A 21,797-nucleotide genomic window follows, 5' to 3' on the forward strand; every position below is an offset into this window, starting at 1 on the left:
CTAGCACGCTTGTATTGAGCGTGCTTGATTTACGCTTAGATTAAGCGCGCTCATGGGTCAGGCCCATGAGCAGGCCTCATAAGCACGCCCAAATAAGGCGTGCTATAGAACAAGCACACTTTGATTGAGTGTGTTGTTTCTTGAGGTTTATTGGTACTAGCACGCGTGTTTTAGGCGTGCTAGTGTAGTGTCCCTTCTTCGTACTGGGTTTGGTAAAGAAATCCCACACTTGAGTTGAACGTGCTTACTTGTCCCCAATGTTAGGCGTGCTGATCTTGCCTTTTCCCTTCCCACTGTACCCTTGCACGCCCCATTGGTGCGTGCAGTACTTGCATGTCCAACTTGAACGTGCGGAATTGAGTGATTTAGACAAAAATGTACATATAGCCATTTGCTTATTAAATATGTTCATTTACATATGAAAAAATTTAGCTCAAATTTTGTTCTGTTTGCAAATTTTTGAAAATGACTAGTGACACCTCACCACTTAGCATCTTCATGGCTTAGGTCTTAAAACAATTTAATCAAGCACGCTTGTACTGATCGTGATTGATTTACACTTAGATTAAGAGCACTCATGGATTAGGCTCATGAGCATGCCTCATAAGCGCGCCCAGATAAGGCGTGCTATAGAACAAGCACGCTTTGATTGAGTGTGCTATTTCTTGAGGTTTATTGGTACTAGAACACGTGTTTTAGGCGTGCTAGTGTAGTGTCCCTTCTTTGTACTGGGTTTGGTAAAGAACTTGCACACATGAATTGAACGTGCTTACTTGTCCCCAATGTTAGACGTTTTGATCTTGCTTTTTTCCTTCCCACTGTACCCTTGCGCGCCCCATTTGTGCGCGCAGCACTTGCATGTCCAACTTGAACGTGCAGAATTGAGTGATTTAGACAAAAAAGTACATATATCCGTTTTCTTATTAAATATGTTCATTTGTATATGAAAAAATTTAGCTCAAATTTTGTTTAGTTACAAATTTTTGAAAATGACTAGTGACACCTCACCACTTAGCATCTTCTTAATGACTTAGGTCTGAAAATAATTTAATTAAGTCTAATGTAATAGAGAGTTTTGGAGTTCTAAATGAGATTTATAAGATTTAGAGAGTAATAGAGAAGTTTAGGATAAGGATGAAGACTAATTTAGAGTATACTTGATAGATTGTGTAAATTCTTATCCTTGTCAACATCCACTAGTCTAAATATGTAAACATGTTGGTATTAGAAGCATCCACCTGACTGGATCAAGTTTGAGGGATTGAGTGATCAAGCTATTAAGTTCAAGGAGTGTGATCAGTTTAAGTCCTCAAGTCGGTGAAGCGTGTAGGGTTAGAGCGTCACACAAATAGATAAAATTAGTCTTTTTTTGATGTAATACTCCTCTCTCATAATGATAATATTCATTTCCAAAGTTTTGAATTAAAGTGATGGAGAAGTATAATAATTAAAGAAGAAAAGATGAAAAAAAGAGAATATGGTAAATGAGAACGGGTAAAGATAAAGTGTAGGGGGAGAAGTGATATTGTGTTGGGGATGATACATTTAATGCAGAATATTTCTTGATTTTAAATATGAGACGAATATTTAAAAATTAAAAATAGAAAGTGTGTGTTATATTATGGGATGAAGGGAGTACAAATTACGCTCTCTTTGTAATTCTTATTTCCATATCAATCATCCCAAAATATTATTTTTATTTTTCTTTTATATCTTTCATCTTATTATCAATTTACATTCAATAACTTCTCATCTCTTTCTTTTTTACATCAAAACCCCCACCAATGTTTTTTGGTTTCGGTTCTGATCAGCATGGACCCTTAGATTAGAAATAAGAACGGTTTTCATCCTAACGGATGGGGATAAAATCTGTAAGCGGTCCCCACTTGTACACCCTACTTCCCCACGCGCATAGCCAATTACCACGCACTCGATCAAAATAAAAAACGCGAGCGAGACTGTTGTCTTCTCACAACTTCCTACACATAAACCTACGAAAAAAAGACAGGGATGAGGGAATACGAATAATGGAAGCCCTAAAATCATCTAAAAATCTCCAAAAATAACATATTCAAACGCAAAATTACAAGATGACAAGTTTGGATTCCACTTCAACAGGTGAGGCCCATTTATTTTGACCATTTGAGACTCTCAAATACTTTATCAATGCTTGTTTTACAGCAAGTGTTCACAGCGGAACAAAGAGCGAGAAATTGAAAGGTTAGAAAATATCAAAAATCGAATATTAAGCATTTATTTCAATTAACGACCTGGTAACTCATCTAATCTCCATTTATAGAGCTCATATCAAAACAAAAACATGAGAAAGATTCAACTAAAGCTGAATCGCAAGGTATTATGTCGAAAGATGTTGTTTTTTCATAGATGATTGTGCAAATTTATCTGCAATGTAAGTACAAATGTGGTGCTTCCTCAAAGTATCGTGGATATATTTCTTGTGCACTTTGTGCGGGTACTTTTGACATTTTTGCAACTACTTTTATTATTTGTGCAGATACTTTAGAGTTTTGTGCAACTATAACCTTGTGCATCTACTTGTAGCCTTTGTGGAAGTACTTTTGGCGTTTGTACAGATACTTTAGAGTCTTTGTGCAACTACTTTTAGTATTTGTGCATGTACTTTTGATATTTGTGCAACTACTTCTAATTTGTGCAGATACTTTATAGTTTTGTGTAACTATAACCTTGTACATGTACTTGTAGTCTTTGTGTAGATAATTTAGAGTATTTGTGTAACTATAACCAAGTGCATCTACTTGTAGTATTTTTGCAAGTACTTTTAGCGTTTCTGCAGATACTTTAGACTTTTCTCCAAGTATTTCTATCTTTTTATGTGCATGTGTCTTTTGTTTTTCTGCAATTAGTTATGTTTTTTTGTCCAAATATTTTCAGCTAAAGGGAAGGGCGAGGTAGTTGCCTCAAAGAAGAGAGGTCATGAAGGTAAGGGACAAGCTGCCTGTTGAGGTACAACAAAATATTTTTAGTGATAATATGAGCATTCCGGAGGACCCGTACAAGGAGTCTGATTTGGAGGAGTATCAAGAATACCTTTTCAACGAGTACCATTACTCTCATGAAGTAAACCACGATGATTACATGACCTGGGATGTCTAGTATGACGATTATAACTAGATTTAGTTGTGGTTATATGTTATTAGGCATATGCAAAAATTACTTCGGGAATGTCATGGAAGTTTTTGATAGTGGCATGGTGCTCGATGAACTGAGTTGTGTTGTAGTTTAGTAAATTTAGTTAGCTTAACATGTATTTTGTGATTTAGATGGATTTGTAATGAATATGGTAGGATGTGCGATTATTTCTGAAGCACATGCAATTAGTTGTGGAAAATGTGCATATGTTTTTGTAATATTTTATGGTATTTGATGGATCTGTATTGGATGTGGTAGGACTATGCAATTGTCTTATGAAGAATGTGCATCTAGTTATGTAAAATCTGCATATGTTTCTAATTGTTATCTTGATATTTATGTATAATCATCTTTTGGTCTCTCAAACACTTGCAAAAATTTCTTTAATATACTTTGAAGTAATTCATGTGCACTTACATTCAATAATATACATGCACAATGAACTAATGTGCACGTGCAGTGAACTAATGTGCACATATAGTGAGAGTGTGCAACTCTAGAGTGTGAGTGGACAAAAACGGAATTCATGTGCACTTACATCCATTAATGTGCACATATAGTAGTAGTATGTACAATTAGAATTCAGTGAAAGTGTGCAAGTACACTGAAAAGTATGCAAATACAATACATGTGCACTTACATTACAGAGATGTGCATGTACAATTACAATATGTGTAATTAGATTCAACATATGTGAATAAAATTACTTCAACAAAGTCCAAAACATATGTAAACCCCCACACCGTAAAAATACAAATATAGAAGATCTTAACCAAAAATCAGTATGAATCCATGATCAATTGCTATGAAAAATATCAAATCAACCAAAAACCAACAAATCAATGATTTGCATACACAACATAGAACATCAAAGCGTGATCGAGTTTTTCAAAGAGTTGACCCACAAAAGACTTTATATCTTGACCACTAGATGGTGTATAGTATTTTGAATTTCCAGGGGAGCAGGATGGAGTGGAAGTGGAGTCATCACTAAATCCTACAAACACAAACACGTTAGCTTGTTAGTTAAGATGATTATGATACTTGTGTAAAAATGAAATGAACATGTGAATCTACAATAAATATTTGTGCAGTTAATTTCAACCATTGTGCACCTATAGTGAACCAATTTGCATATAGAGTTTCCAGTGCACTTACTTTCAATAAATGTGCACGTACAACGTAATTATGTTCAAATAAATTCACCGTATGTAAATTAAAAAAATACTTCAATGAAGTCTAGACAACATGTAGAACACATATTATCACACAAAACCAAAAATAGCAGGGGTAGATGAAAAAATAGAGATTTTTAAACCTGAATCCATGATCAAAAGCTACGAAAACTCTCGAATCAACCAACAAAAAATAGATCAACGGAATGAAACACCAGATCAATATGAAATAAAAAGATTTATAAACTCGTTAACCTCAAAATATGTGAATGAAAAAAGGATTGCCAAAAAAAGAGAAGATGATCAACAAATTACAAATACCGATGTAGAAGAAAGCATTCAAGAAGACCCCCTTCCGGGGGGGCCCGAGCCATCAGTGAGATACCACTCTGGAAGAGCTAGAATTCTAACCTTGTGTCAGGACCCACGGGCCAAGGACAGTATCAGGTAGACAGTTCTATGGGGCTTAGGCCTCCCAAAAGGAAACGGAGGCGTGCAAAGGTTTCCTCGGGCCGGATGGAGATTGGCCCTCGAGTGCAAAGGCAAAAGGGAGCTTGACTGCAAGACCCACCCGTCGAGCAGGGACGAAAATCGACCTTAGTGATCCGACGGCGCCGAGTGGAAGAGCCATCGCTCAACGGATAAAATTTACTCTAGGGATAAATATTCCTTTTTAGGCGGTCTAAGGGCTGCTGCCCAATCTATTAGTTATGAAATCCCATTAACTCTATCCGTTTTATCAATATCTCTACGTGTGATTCATTGACGCATAAAATTGACATAAATTCGCACATCTTCAATCTCGATAGAATGAGAACGATAGATGAATTCGCTGGATGAAAAAGGAACGATGAGAGAACAAAGATCTGTAACTTGCACGAAAAGGAAGATACATAAAAGGAAGGAGATCAGTTAGCGTGAATAAAAGGAGGGAGGAAAAAGGGTCACGCGCTTCACGCGCTAATTCAAATAATTAAGAAGACAAACAAGGACAGTTGATTGAGGACGATTGAAATGTATGTAATCCATTCCCAATTCTAATTCGTACATGCATTCTAATGTGACACTTTCCCTATTTTTTATTTTCTCTTCTATGTAAAAAACCACAGCCACTCCCAACTCTCCTCTTTTTTTTTCTTCTATGTAAAAAACCACAAGAATTATAATAGAAAATAGAGGGACTATAATACTCTCCCATAAAATTATATATAATCAGTTGGGATGTTCCCATCAAAATTTCCCAAGAAATAAGGAAGATAGATGCAGATGTAAGCATTTGGATGTCACGAATCTATTTGAATTTATTATCTAATTGGAAGAATAATAAATATACAACAACAAGCTTAGACGCATAGTACTTGAAACTCATTGGCTCAATTCCTCAAGGCTTCAGTTGATAATAAGTGGTATTGATGATTTATATATGATATGGCCTCAATGTGTGTCCTAAAAACCACCAAAGTGACCCTTCAAGGTTCATAATCTATTGTACTAATTGTTATTTCAACCAATAAATTGTCAATACATTAATTTCTTAATTACGTGTCGAAATGATGTTGACAACTAATCCATAGATGGTGGAGGCATGGGTTAGATTATGTTTACTAATATAAAATAATAAGATATATATAACCTAATTCTTACAAAAGAGAAGAACTATGTAGCACGAATATGTACTCAAGGTTCAAGAATAAATCTAATACGTGAATTTTTAAGGTTACGGAAAATGAGTATAATAAATTTAAAATATAAAAAAAATAAGACATGATATCACAGACGATATAAATCATATATTATATTTAACATATTGCTATAAATAGTATATATAAGAGAGAAAAAAGATGAAATTCAATTCCATATGCTCAAATACAAAAGCTAACAATAAATGTGGATAATGTGGTAATGCGTACTAGACTAGTTTAAAGTGTGATAAAAGATAATGAAAATAATGTCACACTTACTCTTATACCCGAAGTACAAGTATCTACAAAGCTAGTGTACAAGGATCGAATTCAGCGAGTAGATATAGAAATGAATCGTTCGCTAAATAGGACAGAGTAGCTTAAAACGACTAGCTCTTATAAAAGAGTAGCTCACTAGACTAGCTTAAGTGTTTTATAGATGCGGAAGTTGAAAACACTTTAAATCGAGTCTAATCCCCTTTTATAAACACAACACGCTACAAACCGAGTATGTTATAAATGCAGAATTAAAGGGATTTGCCACAATACGAACTTTGAATTGTTTGATAGAAAGTTCAACTCAACATGCACAATATTTGGTAAGGTGAGAACCCTTGGCTTAACTCAAGACCGGGATGAAACTCACCAATATATTGATTATATCAAACAGAGAATTACAATCATTTACAACTCTCCACTAAATACAATTGCTCTTCATCTCTATACAAGGTTTCCTCCTACTGTTGCTCTCAAGGTGAATTGACACACTTTCTCCCTCTGAGATCACTAGCTTCTCACCCCAAACACTCAATCGTACTCACTTCCTAGCTTTCTAGTCCTGTTGTGTTTCTACTAAACACTCAACTATACTAGTTTCCAAGTTTCAGATCCTTTTGTGTTTTTCTCTGAGTTGCTTCTACTAAGCGAGCTAGACTGTTTCTCTCCAATGAGATTCTCAAGTTCGTGTACTAACAATTCACCTATCACACCTATTTATAGAATTCCAAACTTATTCCCCAAGTAAGGAAAATCTATACAATATTGCAACAAAGAAGATCGCCACGTTGGCAATCCGTGTGACCGCTCCACCAAGTAGCTCTACCAGAATTCCACACGCATTTCTTCTTTTCTTGAGCAACAACCCTTGTAACAAACTCTGTCCACGCTGGCAATCCGCTCCACAACATTCCTCACGCTTCCTATTCGTCCATCTTGGTGATCCACGCTCCTCACTCTCCATAGGTAGAAACACATTCGTCCTATCATGAGCTTCACGTCTTTCCCTTCGCCTAGCTCAAATACTCTACACGCTAGTGTAGGATTTTCACCTGGGACATACTTCACTTCACTTGGTTTCACTCTGATGTTGAAGTAGAGGATTCACTAGTTCGCAGCGACTCTCTCTGTTTCTGTGCTAGTCCTTTGCCTTCAACAAACTTCATTTCTGAATAGATTCTTTTCTTTTGTTTTGGTTACGACTTCCTTAGCGAGACTCGCTGTCTTTGCAAGGCACAAAGCTCGTCTCTAGCTTGGTCGCTTGTGTTAAAGCTATTCTTTAGCTATTAAGGCTTTACCTGTAAAGCTCATCACACAAAAGAAACACTAAATATTGTGTTTATCATCATAAAAATAAGAGGAGTGTTTAAGCTGAGCAGGCTTAAGCTAATAATTTCCCCCTTTTTAATGATAACAAACACTTAAACCGTGTAAGAACATATACTTCAAAACGTACTCAGCTAATCTTAAGATATGAGATGAAGCTTAAACTAATAATTGACTGATCGGCCAAATCTGCCCAAATTCTTGCTAAAGGCACTTAGCAAGTATACCTTTATTCCCCCTTAGACCAAGCTGGTCTAAATTCTTCCTAATTAGTCAAATAGATTGACCTGTTTTACTTCCTCCTTTTAACATCATCAAATATGCATGATAATTCATGCAAAGAGAACTAATAGTGGGAAAGAGAAACAAGCTAACTTAGTAATCAAATAAATCAAGACATTCAGCGCAAAATAGCAAGGTGTAACCAAGTAGAATAACACAAGTTTATAGAAGCAAAACAACATACTATTATCATTCAAAAACATCCTTACACCTTTTTGAGAGATGGGGGGGGGGGTCCTACAATTACTAGTTAACACTTAAACTAGCAAAAACAAACATAGAGAGAAGCAAAATAGACACAACCAATAAACACCCTAAGCATCGCACTGTCTGGTAAAAGAGACCAGTTTCTGGATGATGTTGCTTTTCTCCTCTTGGCGTTCAGTCATGAGTGGGGCTGTGTCTGAATATCTACAAGTTGCTTATCAAATATGGAGGTCAAATTCTAGATATCATATACAATACTAGAGGAAGAATCACTGGCAACGGGTTTAGCTGGCTCTCGAGATTGGGTTCTGGAAGAGATGGATGCAGGCGGGAGAAACTTGGTTGTCTTGGCTGCTATACCAGTCACCTTTTTCATAGTGAGGATGTCGTTGAATTTTGTCTCAGATACTGACTTATAGGGACCTTCGTTATTCAACATCCTCACAGTGATGTGCGGGAAAGGGAGAGAACTTCCGTGATGCTCTCTGGATAGAACCATTTGAGAGAACATGATCTGGGCAGTGTTGATGAGCTCGCCTTTAAGACACTAAGCCATGATGAAGCAGCTTGATATGGTCATCAGATTCTGGTTGGTGTTGTGAGGAGTAAAGTTCTTCACTATAAAATAGTGCAAAAGCCTCTTAGATGATGAGAGATGCTCGGTATTCAGAGTTGTTGGAACGTGTTTCCGAAACACTTCCTCCTAGATCGCAGTTGAGCCGCCTGGATAGTTCTTCTTGTACAAGCGCCCAAATCCAACCAACGACCCATCTGGTCCTGGATCCTGACCAATTTCCTTTGCCAAGTCTTTGAACTTGAAACTCTCCTCAACGTTGTTTAGCCACATGAAAGTGATAGTGGAAGGCTCTCCAGAAGCTGAAGAAGAATTAGTAAAGCGAGAGTAGAACTGTCTTACCAGGTCGAGATCCGCTTTGCTCACTTCAGTCTCGAGCGTGTCCCAGTTTTGCATATACATAAAGTCTTAAAGGTTTATATAAAACTTCCCTACACTTGAACTCTACTCATTTCGAGTGAAATCAGGCTACCTCTCATCCTCAAATGTGAAATCATGTAGACATGCAAATACAAAGTCATTCAACAAGAATAAAAAACCAATGTAGCTCATCCCCAAGCCAATCCCAACCCCAACCTTATACAAAATTTGTACTCTCAAACTCACAAAATAGTCACACAATAATTGTATCAATAATCACAAGTAATGATACTCAATATGGTCAATGAAATAATCCTAAGCCCCACTAAATTCATCACAACATCAATATTATCGTAATCACCCACCAATTCCTAGGAAAAACTGCGTAGTTCAACCACAACAATATGTATCAAGCACCGTGAACACAAATATAACCTAGACTACTCCAAATCATCATAAAAATACACCAAATCACCGTAAATATATAAATATCTCATCTCTACCACACTTCAACACAACAAAGTCCTAAAATATGACAATAAGGTTCCCCACCCATAATAAAATGAATTGAACATAACTAACCTTGTTCGACAAGCTCAAGACGAGAGTGAACTCATAGATCTACATCTTATTCCTTTTACTGAAAACCTACCCGAGACACTCCTATAATCCATACACTTATGTCTCCATGCTAGGAAGATCGAACATCCTAAAAAACTAAATTCTTTTATACTCCAATTCTTGCTTATGTGCCCTTTCTGGTTTCCACCCAAAACTCTCGTTAACTGTGCTCACCGCATCACTATCACCCTTAATTTATATTGCCATGCCTATTACCCAATAGATTACATGCTTATTACCAGAGTCGTCCTTTCGGGTTTTCAACTTATCACATGATTTAGTTTTAGACTTTTTTAATCTTTATGCTTTTCTAAATTAAAAAAAATGATAGGTAGAATACCGAACACCTCCCCCACACTTAGATTACACGTTGTCCTCAATGTTATAGACATAATAGAGAAGGGAAAAGAGAATGGTACCCAAGAGGTATGGTGAAACTCTTGATGGAAGGAAATCAGAAACGCTCCCCGTCTTCTATGAAGTCTTGAGGTTGCAGTGGTTTGTTGAAGGTGGATTAATACTCACAATGGAATGTCGGAAATGATAGGAATCAGACTCAATGTAGTGTAGGTGAGTATCAGTGTGATACGAAAACAACCGGGTGGGGGGGGGGTCGTTTCTTCGTGGGCGCGGATCTAGATCAAGCACGTTCACCGAATGATCAATTGTGTGTTTGATTGTATTTGAAGACTAGAACAAGACGTATTGGCTCGTTTAGGTGCGAGCCCGGACCGGGTGGCGCTGATTGCAAAGAGGATAATTCAACTTCTAATTTGCTTTCAACATAATTGTAAAGGAAATATAAGAAGGATATATATAGCCAAGGAAACCTTCCAAAATCCTAATGGGCTTGGGCCTTATTTTAAGTAATGGGCCAGCCCTCTTAAGCATAAGAGAAGCACACATCCAAAATAGAAAATGCATAAAACATGATAATACTATTTAATAATAAAAATAGGTAAATATATACTAAGTATTCATCCAACGAGGATGCCATGGTTGGATCGATCACATTCATCTCAAATCGGGTGATTGCATGCCAGGATTGGATCACAGGGTGACAATGGTGGCAGTGACTCTCCAGGCGAGTTGTATAATGGTAGAAGTGGCCGTCCTTGAGTAATGTTGGACAACAATTGAACTAGTTGATCTTCAAGATGGTTTTTGATGGTGAATCCTCACAATCTCTCTTACTTACATCAGTCACACTCTATTTTTGTTTTTTTAACGCTAATTTCCCTTTCAGTTTTCTTTCTAGCAGCTCTTTCTTTTCTACTTTCACTCCCTCGATCATTTTAGCGTAACAAAATCACTCGACTCTTCTCTCAATTTCTTACACTCGTTTTTTACTCTCGAATTCTTTTGAAAACAATGTATTCTTTTCCTTACGAAGTCTCACCTTCACTCGTTCTAAAAAAGAACTTGAAGAGATTGTAGAAAATATACCTCAGAGTGTACATGATGAAGGGAGGGCGCGACCTCAACAGCGGAGACGCGACCTTAGAAACGACGGACGCACGGTGGTAATCCTAAATCCAAAATGGCGGGCGCGGTGTGGTAATTCCAAATCTGTAACAACAGGCATGAGAAGTACATCGTCGGTTGCAAAACGTAGTGACAAAGAGACATACCCATGACTGGCAATTGTCGAAAAAACTATCGGCGATTGGCATTCGACGATCGTTGATTTCTTATTTCCCGGGCAATGTACGCTTGACCGACAATCACCGAACAAGCATAGCCAGTCGTCGTTTGTTCATGCAACATCTATCTCTTCAATTTCTCATAAAAACCTGACCCCCCAGAAACTTCTATGACTAAAAAATGAAACAAACTAAGCTAAATTTACTTTCTAATGGAAGTAAATTACCTACGCCGGGTTGCCTCCCGATAAGCACCTTGTTTAAAGTCATGCCTTGACTCAAGCTGGCTGAATTCCCTCAATCTCCCGGGTATTTCGGGACATTCACTCTCCAAATTTTTTATATAGAGAATTTTTTCTTTGGTATGGACACCCATGTTGGCATTTATTCTTAGGCTTTGTAGCCTTCGTCTTCTCATTAGCTCCCCCAAACTTATTGTTTTTGAGGGATCATTTCTTTATTCTCCTCATTTCCTGCACAACAACAAGAGAACTCTGTTCTTCTTGAAAAGTTAGTACCATGGGGTGAGTGTCCAAATCTGGATCAGGAGGCCTATCATGCTCCGTTCTATGGATGAGGTACATTTTATCATATTAACGTTCTCAAGTGAATTGTGCTTTTCTGATTCAGTATTATCAATCTCACAGAGGCGATGAATAATATGGGTAGTGGTGGTCTTGTAGATGTTATACTCAATCGTCCTACCATCACACTCCATAATCATTGAACCAACCCACACATCAACTATAGCATTGGTGGTTCACTTGAACGGTCTACCCACAAGTATTTGTACTACTTTCTCATCATAATCCATCTTAAGGACATAAGCGTAAGCAGGAAAGGTGAAATCACCCACGCTCACTAAGGCATCCTTCACCATCCTTAAGGGACGAATGTTGGATCTATTAGCCAATTGAATGGCTACTTGTATTTCACATAGACAACCAATTGGTAAGGGATTGATAAATATACGATAAGATCACATTAATCAAAGAATTAAGATAAAGTGTAGCTCTATCAAAAGGTTTATTACCTATAGTGATGGGTTAGAAACTGTACCTGGATCTTTGAACTTCTCGGGTAAGTGCGTCTGAAATATTGTGGAAGCTTGTACACTTACCAACGTCTTCTTCATGGCATGCAACCCTCTCTTCTTTTTCCTCTCTTTTATGTCATCTAATAATTTCAAGGGTTAGATATCATGTGCTTAAAGAAAGGGGAGTTTTTTCGAATTTGAAAATGCCTTGAAAATATCCTTCTCATGCTTCAATAGGCTTGTACGTTTGAGTGCAAAAAGGGAATGGATTGAAGGGTTTACAATTTTCAAACCAATTTGGATCTTCAGGAGATTTTTCACCATTTGGGTCAAGATGAGGTAAACGGCGGTTGCCGGACTCGGATCCACGACCGCCTTTTGATTGCATCTCATCTTCAATTTCTCAAATAGGAACGATGGACGTGGAAAACCACCGATTGGTGCTAGGAGGATATTGGGTTTCCGTAACTACGGTCAGTGATGTCCTTCACACAAAATTTCTGCTCATGCTTGCTTGATATCAACTTAAACTCATCTTTACTGTTGTCATTTCTTCCTTTTTGTAGCGCAAATTGATCCAATTTACATATTGAATCTTCTGTAATTCTAGATCACTCAGAGTTTGCATTAATGCACTTACTTGCTTCTGCAATTTTTGGAAATTTTCTCGATTTGGCTCTTATACATGAGACAACTCTTGGCATCATTTATTAATGCCCATACTCATTTCACCCATGCTAGAGCTAGCCTGAATAATTTTTTGTATCACTTCTCCCATAATCTCATCCATTTGATTCGGAGGACTAGACCTCGGTGCTTGCGGAGTGAATTGTTTAGATTGTGGTGTATTTTTCAGCTTCAAGCATCTTACCTCTTCTTTCTACATTGCAAATCCTCTTGATCAAAATCCAAAACACTAGCAACCATCCATCTACTTTCTCTTGCACTACAATGTCTAGAGTCATCCTCTAGAGTGGTGAAGATTTCTAGGTCATATGCGTGTGTTTTCTTGAAAATTTTACGTCCACAAGCCAAATTTACCATTCAGAAACCGTCGTCATGGAATCCAACATGTAAGTATAAAATTAAATCATGCTCAACATAACCATGGTAGGGACAACTTGACACCAACTTCTTAAAGTGCTCATAATAATCATAGAGCAATTCCTCGCCACACTACTCTATATCGCAGATCTTCTTCTTGAGCTGACTTGGTGTAGCTGCTGGAAAATATTTATCTAGGAACAACTTCTTTAGCGCTTTCCAGGTGATAGAACTTTCTGGTAAGAACTATGGTACCAATCATTCGTCAACCCTTGAAGGAGAAGGAGAAGACACGTAGCATCATCTGATCATCTATAACATCTTCTTGTTTACAGATTGTGCATACTTCGAGAAGCTTATCCTAATGTTGAATCAGATCCTCTAGCATTGTTCCACCAAATTTCAGAAGTGAACGGAACACCCCCGACTTAGTTTTGAACTTTAATCCACCTGCAAGAGCGGGGAACTGCACACCTCTTATTTCAATCTCCATGTTAGGAGCAGCGAAGGATGCAAGAGTACGACCAACCATCTTATCGTCCTAAAAAGTTAATACAAGTGAATACTACAAAGAAAACACTCCAAAAACTATCAGCAACACAAGTGTGAGTCATCAGATTAACTCACACCAAAATTAACACAACATATAGTGACAAGATATATTACTGTCTCTCTGGCCACAAAGCCAATTTGATAACAAGTGTTTGGCCGGTCATTAAATAAACCGAACATCGGCTATGCAAAAGTGAGATATAAATATCTGGTTCTGACTATTCCATAAACTAACAAACATGTATTTAAATGAAAGTACAAGTCGAATCCCATGAAGGTATAAATACTTTAGAATTTTACTGTTATGTAATTCAAGTAACCAGAACAAGGTTTTTTTAGAACAATTAACTCAATGCAAAAACAATCAAACAAAGAAAAAAACAAATGATTTATGCAGTGGAGAAGGTATACTTAGTTCGATACTATCCATCTCTAGATGACAAGTTGATCATAGAAGTTCATTCAATACTAACAAAGCAATGCATTTCAAGTCTTATTTCAAATAACTAAAACCTCAAACAGAGAATTCTAATCCTATCTATCTTAGTTAACTATGAAAACATCAATGGTTGAAACTAATAGAGGCAATAAGTAAGGAATACCAGGATATGGTGGTAATAAAACTCAAACAAATACTTTGATAGTCCATAAATTGATGCTCTCTATGACGGAATAGTTCAAACAAATACTATCATGACACAATTCTCTCGGAGGAATAGAGTGCTCAAGCCGACATTATCTATACTAGCAATGGATACAATCAACACAAAAGCTAATTGGCCAAACTAGCTTTTATCTTAACCAAACCCTAATTCAATTTAAGCACAAGAGAAAAGATAATACAAAAGTAAAAGGTAAGAAATAGAATATCTCACAAGTGTAATCAAACTAGAAACTTGAAGATCCAACTAAGCACGAAGAGTTAGGTTCATCTTGAAAATATAATAAACTAAACTGAATGGAGACAGAAAGGTTATGAATAATAGAATTGTGAATATTTACCTTATTAAACTTAATATAAAACTCCCACTTACCAAAATGTTCACTTTTTTGACTTGGAACATAATTATATCCTCACCCAACTCAACGAGGTACGTAACTTATCATCGATATCTTTTTGAACTTTACACGTACATGACATAAAAGCATACATCTTCTAGTTATCAAAATAGTAAAATAAAAAACAACTGCGTCTTATAGGCGAGGCAACACGTTAAGGCTCTACGAGACCTTAACGTCGAATAACAATACAAGTGAGAGAGTCATACTCTCTCAGACGAACGAGTATAAAGCCATTTATCTTGGGCAATATCATTGAGCGGTGGGCGCGTCGAGCCTGTCAAGAGCAAACCATTTAGCTTGGGCAGTGTCATCGAGCGCTGAGCGCGTCGAGCCTGTCAAGAGCAACCCATTTAGCTTGGACAGTGTCATCGAGTGCTGGGTGCGTCGAGCCTGTCAAGAGCAACCCATTTAGCTTGGGCAGTGTCATCGAGTGCTGGACACGTCGAGCCTGTCAAGAGCAACCCACATAGCTTGGGCAGTGTCATCGAGCGCTAGGTGTGTCAAGCCTGTCAAAAACAATCCATTTATCTTGGGAAGTGTCATCGAGCGCTGAACGCATAAAGCCTGTCAAGAGCAACCAAATAAGCTTGGGTTGTGTCATCGAGCGCTACACGTCTCGAGCCAACCAAGAGCAAAAAGCATCCCCGGTTGTATCATCGAGCGTCGCATGCCTCGAGCCAGTCACGAGTAGAAAAGAGACATCGGACTGAATCATCGAGAGCAATACGCCTCGAGTTAGTCACGAGTAGAAAAAGACATCAGAATGAATCATCGAGAGCTATACGCCTCGAGCCAATCACGAGTAAAAAAAGATACATCAGACTGAATCTTCGAGAGCTATACGCCTCGAGCCAGTCACGAGTAAAGGAAAAAGACAAGGGGATGTAAACCAAATGGCACATCGGAAAATACATGTCCTCGTATTATATAAACTGAAGGTTTTTGTGATGTCAGGACCATGTAGAGTACATTCAGCGGAATATTATGGTTTGTAAGATTTAGTGTTACTTTATTAGATCCATCGTTCTAGAAAAGCCATTATCTCGTGACCCTTAATTTTTACCTTTTTCTATACATTGCTACGCAAGTAGAGAAAAAAGGCAATGGGTAGTAAAGTAGAGGATCGCGAGACAATAAATATAAGAGAGTCAAGACAAACGCATGAAAAGAGAAATATCGGGATGGTCATCGAGTAAAGAGATAGTAAAGTAGAGGATGGCATAATAAGTCACGCAAACCAAAAGAAATTCAGAACGAACACTGAGCCAGGCACCGGGCGTGGAAAACATCGGGCTAGTCATCGAGTAAAGAGTCATACGCTTGTCAAAGCACGACTTACATCAAACGCCCACCGTTTTTCAAAGACACAACCTTACCTCGTAGACCTCTTTCAAGTTGTATAAGCCTCGGCTCCATTGCTGAGCAACCCTATATATGATGTAAGCCTCGGCTCCGTCACCGAGACACCTTATATATTTGATCTAAAGCCTTGGCTCCGTCACCGAGAAGCCCTATATATGACATAAGCCTCGACTTCATCGCCAAACAACCTTGTATATGATTTAAGGTTCCGCTTCATCACCAAACAACTTTGTAAATAGCGCAAGCCTTCTTCGAATCACGGAGTAACCTAGTGGCAAAAAAAGCCTTTGTGGAGTCGCAGAGCTTTCTGCGAAGCCTGCATGCTTTTGCCTCAACGCAAAGCAATCCCAAAGCAATGATGCCTTTGGTCTCACGAAGCAACACAACCTTCGTTCTCACAAAGCAATAATGCCTTCGATTTCCTCAAGAGAGAGTAAAGCTCTCGTCTTTTGAAAGTTCTAAAGCATCTACCTATGACAAAATATAGTAGAGTCTACTAAGATAGTTGACAAATTATCCCCTCGTAACGAGGAGCGCTCCACGACCACCATATCTAATATTCAAGGCCGGGATCACGAGCTTCATTGGGGTTAATGATTTCTCTCGATTTCCTTAGAGTTACACCAAACCTAAAGCTCATGGATCACGACTTCGAGGCCTCCCATAGCGTGTAATCCACACGGATACAATCGCTCGGGGCTCTGTCACCAGGTCGACGAATACAATCCCTCGGGGCTCTGCCACCCGATTGATGCGTACAATCGCTCAGGGCTCTATCACCCGGACGTTGAATACAATCACTCGGGGCTCTATCGCCCAACTAACATGTACAATCACTCGAGTCTCTATTGCTCGATCAACAAGTAACAAGTATGCTCGGGGCTCCGTTGTAGTTTGTGAAAGTAAGCAATTCGAAACTCGACCCCCGACGTACCACGATCAAACGACTTGGTCTATAAATATAACAAAATAATAGTTCCGAATGAACTTTGCGTATATAGAAACGAGAAAGCAATAATCGTTGTGTTATCGTATGAACGAGTATGGAGATGGCGCTCTAAACTCATACGTAATCCCCTCGTTACATTAACACGAGCCAAGAGCTCTATATCCTTAGCTCCTATCTACTCGTGGATAATTAAGAGTGTTGAAGACCATACGACCATTAGGTTGGGATTCATCCATGATCGAATAACCCAGTTGCGAGTTTCTTGAAATAAATTTTAGAGATCTCACACTCATACACCGAGTTTATTAAAAAAAAGGTCTCACGCCGACTCTATGCCTCGTGAAAAATAATGGCGTCATCCTAAGATTCCATACAAATAAATGTGTCGAAATTTTTTCATAAAAGATCATAGAAATATTCGCGAGACGCCCGTGCAAAATATAAAACTAAAAATAGGTCCAACTAGGCAAGTCTTTGTATTCCCTCCACGAAGTCGAAGGACTTGCTGGGCTGGATGTTGGACCAGAATAATAATATAGGCCCAACTTTACTATAAGCCCAAAAGCCTTATAAGTCATAAGATCATTATAAATAGAGCGTTTCACCATTAATAAAGGGGGACTTTTGGGGGATTAGGATTTATCAGCAATAGACAAAAGGTTATTTTGTAGAGAAGGTTAGTGCTAATCAGATTGGTGAAAAACTCTGATTCATTCATTAAATCTACAGTAATTAGAGAGAAAACATTGCCTTTCTTTGGGTTCTCGTTAAAACGCCCGCCCGCCACCACATCGTTCTCCTTCCATAATTCCCGAAACCAGTCGACGAGCACCCAACCTCTCCATCGTCGCCAGGAAGCAGAGGCGGCCTGCTCGAACACCTTACCATCAAACCTCGTCGAAGATACCGCAAACACGAAGTCTCACCCAAACCGCGGCCGAGCCTTCCAGTCCTTGCCATTCAAGCTTCGTCGGAGACTCGAGCATCTTGAGCTCACCGGAAATAGGGCATGAGCGCCTCGACCGAGATTGTAACCGAGAACTTCCCGAGCCTCGCCCTCACAGGTCTCTCGATCGTCGAACCTCGCCAGTCGGGTCTATCAATCCTCTCACTTCACCGGCCGGGCCGGTCAAAATCACGCATTACCGGTCGAGCTTCTCAGGCTCGCACTTCATCGGTCGATCTTCTTGACGCCAAGCGCCTCTCCAGTTGAGCTTCTCGGGCTCTCCCTTTGCCGGTGGAGCCTCTTAGGCTCTGTCCGTTCACACCGATTCATTGAAGAACCAATTCCGAGTGTCCACAGCTACTCGATGAAGACAGGGCAACGAGGAACAAAGCGGGCCCCTTTTCCAATTTGGGCCTGTCCACTCATTTGGGTCGAGCAGCAAGAGTAAGGAAGTGAAGAGGAACCTGGTGGTCTTTTCCCTCTCATCTAGGCCGGGTCTTCTATCATATGGGCCGATCAGCAGAAATCAAACAAATGCCAATATCAGACTTCGAGGCTTCGTCTGTGTTAAATGAGGCCTAGCATTATCATATCACAATCAAGGTGAAATGAATGTGTCAAGCAAGGTAAGTCAGTTCTAATCATCCTAATTAGTCCTATTATACATTGAGGTCCTATTTAAGCATATTAATTAATTAGTCCTGGGCGAACCTTGACCTATCCACACTGCTTGTACCGTATTTACGATACTTAGTAGCGGTTAAATAATATGATAGGGACGTGATTCATTCCTTCTCTGGGACAAGTCATCCGATGAACGGAGCCAATATCTCCACATTCTTAATGCTCAATTGTCAAGTACTATATATATGCATATCTAAATACATTACTGACTTGAGCGTCGGAGAGCCTGTCTCGGAGACCCCCACTTCCTGTTCTATGCCTTTTGCAGGGTAATTGAAGATATCAAATCAACTCAGAGATGATTGGCGAGAATAGCAATATGAGAAAGAACAGAAAAGCCCTCAGAGATGAAGCGTTGCCATCTCCCACTCACTGGAGCAAGATCCGGCCAAATTCGGCCTCCAACATCAACTTCAAAAGACAAGATCTATTTCAGTCATTTCACGCCTTTAGTCGGAAATCTAACGGATGACATGATAATTAGGTGATTTAAATAATTATTCACATAATAGGTCTTCCATAAAAAACTGATATATATAATTAACGACGTTCTCAAACAGAAAAGTGCTAATTACTGCTCACTCCGTTATAAAACTATCTTCATATGTTATCTTCCATATTGTTTATATTTTTATGAAATAAAAAAATTATATATGATCTTATTTTATTCGTCTTAACAATAACTTTAATTACATATAAATTTTATAATAATTTTTAATGACATTTAGAGATATTTAAAATATAAAATATGTTCTAAAAAATAAATTAAAAGAAAACAAGAAGATAGTCTTTAAACGGATAATGAAAGAGAGGATAGCCTAACCCCAGCTTAAGGGTCCTTTCGCCTGAATTACTTATAATGTCATTTTCATTTATAAGTAGATTTTTTAAAGACGTTCGGCACTTGCATATTATAATGCCATTATAATGTCATATTTTAGAGAATTATTCACTACTTTTTAGCACGAATTTCAAAACATAAAAAATCATTATTCCAAATAACTACATTATAATTGATATGAATGTTTAACGAACCAACCCTAAAATGAAACTAAACAAACTATTGGATTTTTGCAAACGCAATACTAACTACCAGACGGTCGGCGACATATTTTACATCCTTATTGATATGTGAAAACAGATTCAAATAAAAATTCGTCAAGATGATGACCAACAATCTCTATGCGGCTAACTTGTCGACTAATAACCATCAATAATGCATGCAAGACGAACAATCGTGTGTGAATGTGTGAACTTTTTTACTATTATTAACTCAAAAAATCAGTAAATATTTCTTTTACATATTCAGTACACATGAGCCAAACAAAATTAGTTACCTCCAACAAAACAAGTATAGATCAAGAGAGGACAGACATGATCAAAGTGCCCTCTTGAGTGACCACCTTTAACAAGATACTCGATCAACATGATAATGGAACTTGAGTTATAAAAAACCAAATTAATTGAAAGTAAAGACTTAGAAGTATTTATCTTGTATAAATTTTTACTTTTGTAATTAGACAATATTTCCCATGTAGAGAAAATCATCTTGTAGATGTCTAAACCCATCCCATGTGAGCAAAGAATCCACACTATCAACCCATTGGTTCATGAAATATTCTCCTTGCACTACTGAAGATGAAGATTCCCCCATTGATGATGGATTCAGAGAATCCTCAACTGAAAACGACGTCGTACTGCAGCTCGTATTCAAGTTGTGGGCCCGGGTTACCTCTTGCCCAAGTAGCATACTCGGATCCATGTCATCAAACATCACCTCGTAGTTGCTAAACAATTGATCAAGTGTTCCTTCTTGGATAAACCCTAATTTGTTCTCCTCCTTGTTATCATCAGAATCCTCTTTGATCATTAGTGTGGGTAAAGAGGTGTTGGCTTGTTCCTCTATGCCTTCTCTTTGTTTTGGATGTTCATCAAACTTTTGATCACGAGTTTTCTTCTCCTTTTCGTCAACTGCCGGCTTGTGTGTCACAGGGTCTAGCCCTAGTTGCTTGAGCTTCTTCTTGATCCGGGTATTCCAATGGTTCTTGATTTCGTTATCCGTACGTCCTGGAAAATAGGATGCTATTTTCGACCACCTATATATTTATATGTACTCACATTTAATATCTTACACTACTTAATATGCTAATGAAGATTGGACTTAGTATAGGGAAGCAAATTATATACCTATTACCAAGCCGGGCATGGAGTTGAATGATTTGATCCTCTTCGGGTTCCGTAAAACCACCCCTTTTGAGATCAGGGCGAAGATAGTTTATCCATCTAAGACGACAACTCTTCCCACAACGCGACAACCCTTATTTTACGAAAAAGAAAAGAGTCAACACCTTGTAATATGTTATTTACATGCACTTCTTTTTCGATGCAAGGTTCCATATTTATTCTAACTCATAAATCTTGAACATAATCCGAAAATTGGAGGAAATTATAGTACCTGCGAGCTTGGGAACCATTCTCCAGCAGTGAATACCATTGTTGAGGATGAAGCTCATAAGCCTATGATCTTCCTCTATGGTCCATGGCCCTCTCTTTAGACCAATCTTATCACAACAAGGTTGTCTTCCCATGGCTGCTCCAAAGAAAATACCTAAGAGAGATCAAACAAATCTCCTTTGTGGAGATGGTTCAAAAATCTTGCAGGATAGTGAGGCATCTCTATTGATATATAGAGGAATTAGTTTTGATTATTGATTAGTTAGTATAATATTTTCTTGTAAAGATTCGCAGAAATGAAATCAATTATAAAATTATGAACGTGTTCTTTGCAAGGAGAGAAGAATGCAATGCATATATGATTAAATGCATATATGATTGTTCTTTCTCT

The 21,797-nt window shown here is 38.2% G+C and overlaps 1 protein-coding gene across 1 annotated transcript; it reads right to left on the reverse strand.

Moving 5' to 3' along the window:
• Window positions 1-20,468: 20,468 nt before the first annotated feature.
• Window positions 20,469-21,540, reverse strand: LOC141247109 (uncharacterized). The gene is made up of 3 exons (XM_073669189.1): window positions 21,408-21,540; window positions 21,140-21,269; window positions 20,469-21,048 (listed from the first exon to the last, which is right to left on the reverse strand). The coding sequence occupies exons 1-3, from the start codon at window positions 21,538-21,540 to the stop codon at window positions 20,469-20,471; spliced, it is 843 nt and encodes a 280-aa protein (XP_073525290.1).
• Between the last annotated feature and the right edge of the window lie 257 nt (window positions 21,541-21,797).

This window comes from Phyllobates terribilis, unplaced genomic scaffold (genome assembly GCF_046119375.1).
Source record: "Phyllobates terribilis strain yellow unplaced genomic scaffold, ASM4611937v1 Scaffold_2784__1_contigs__length_107165, whole genome shotgun sequence".
NCBI lineage: Eukaryota > Metazoa > Chordata > Amphibia > Anura > Dendrobatidae > Phyllobates > Phyllobates terribilis.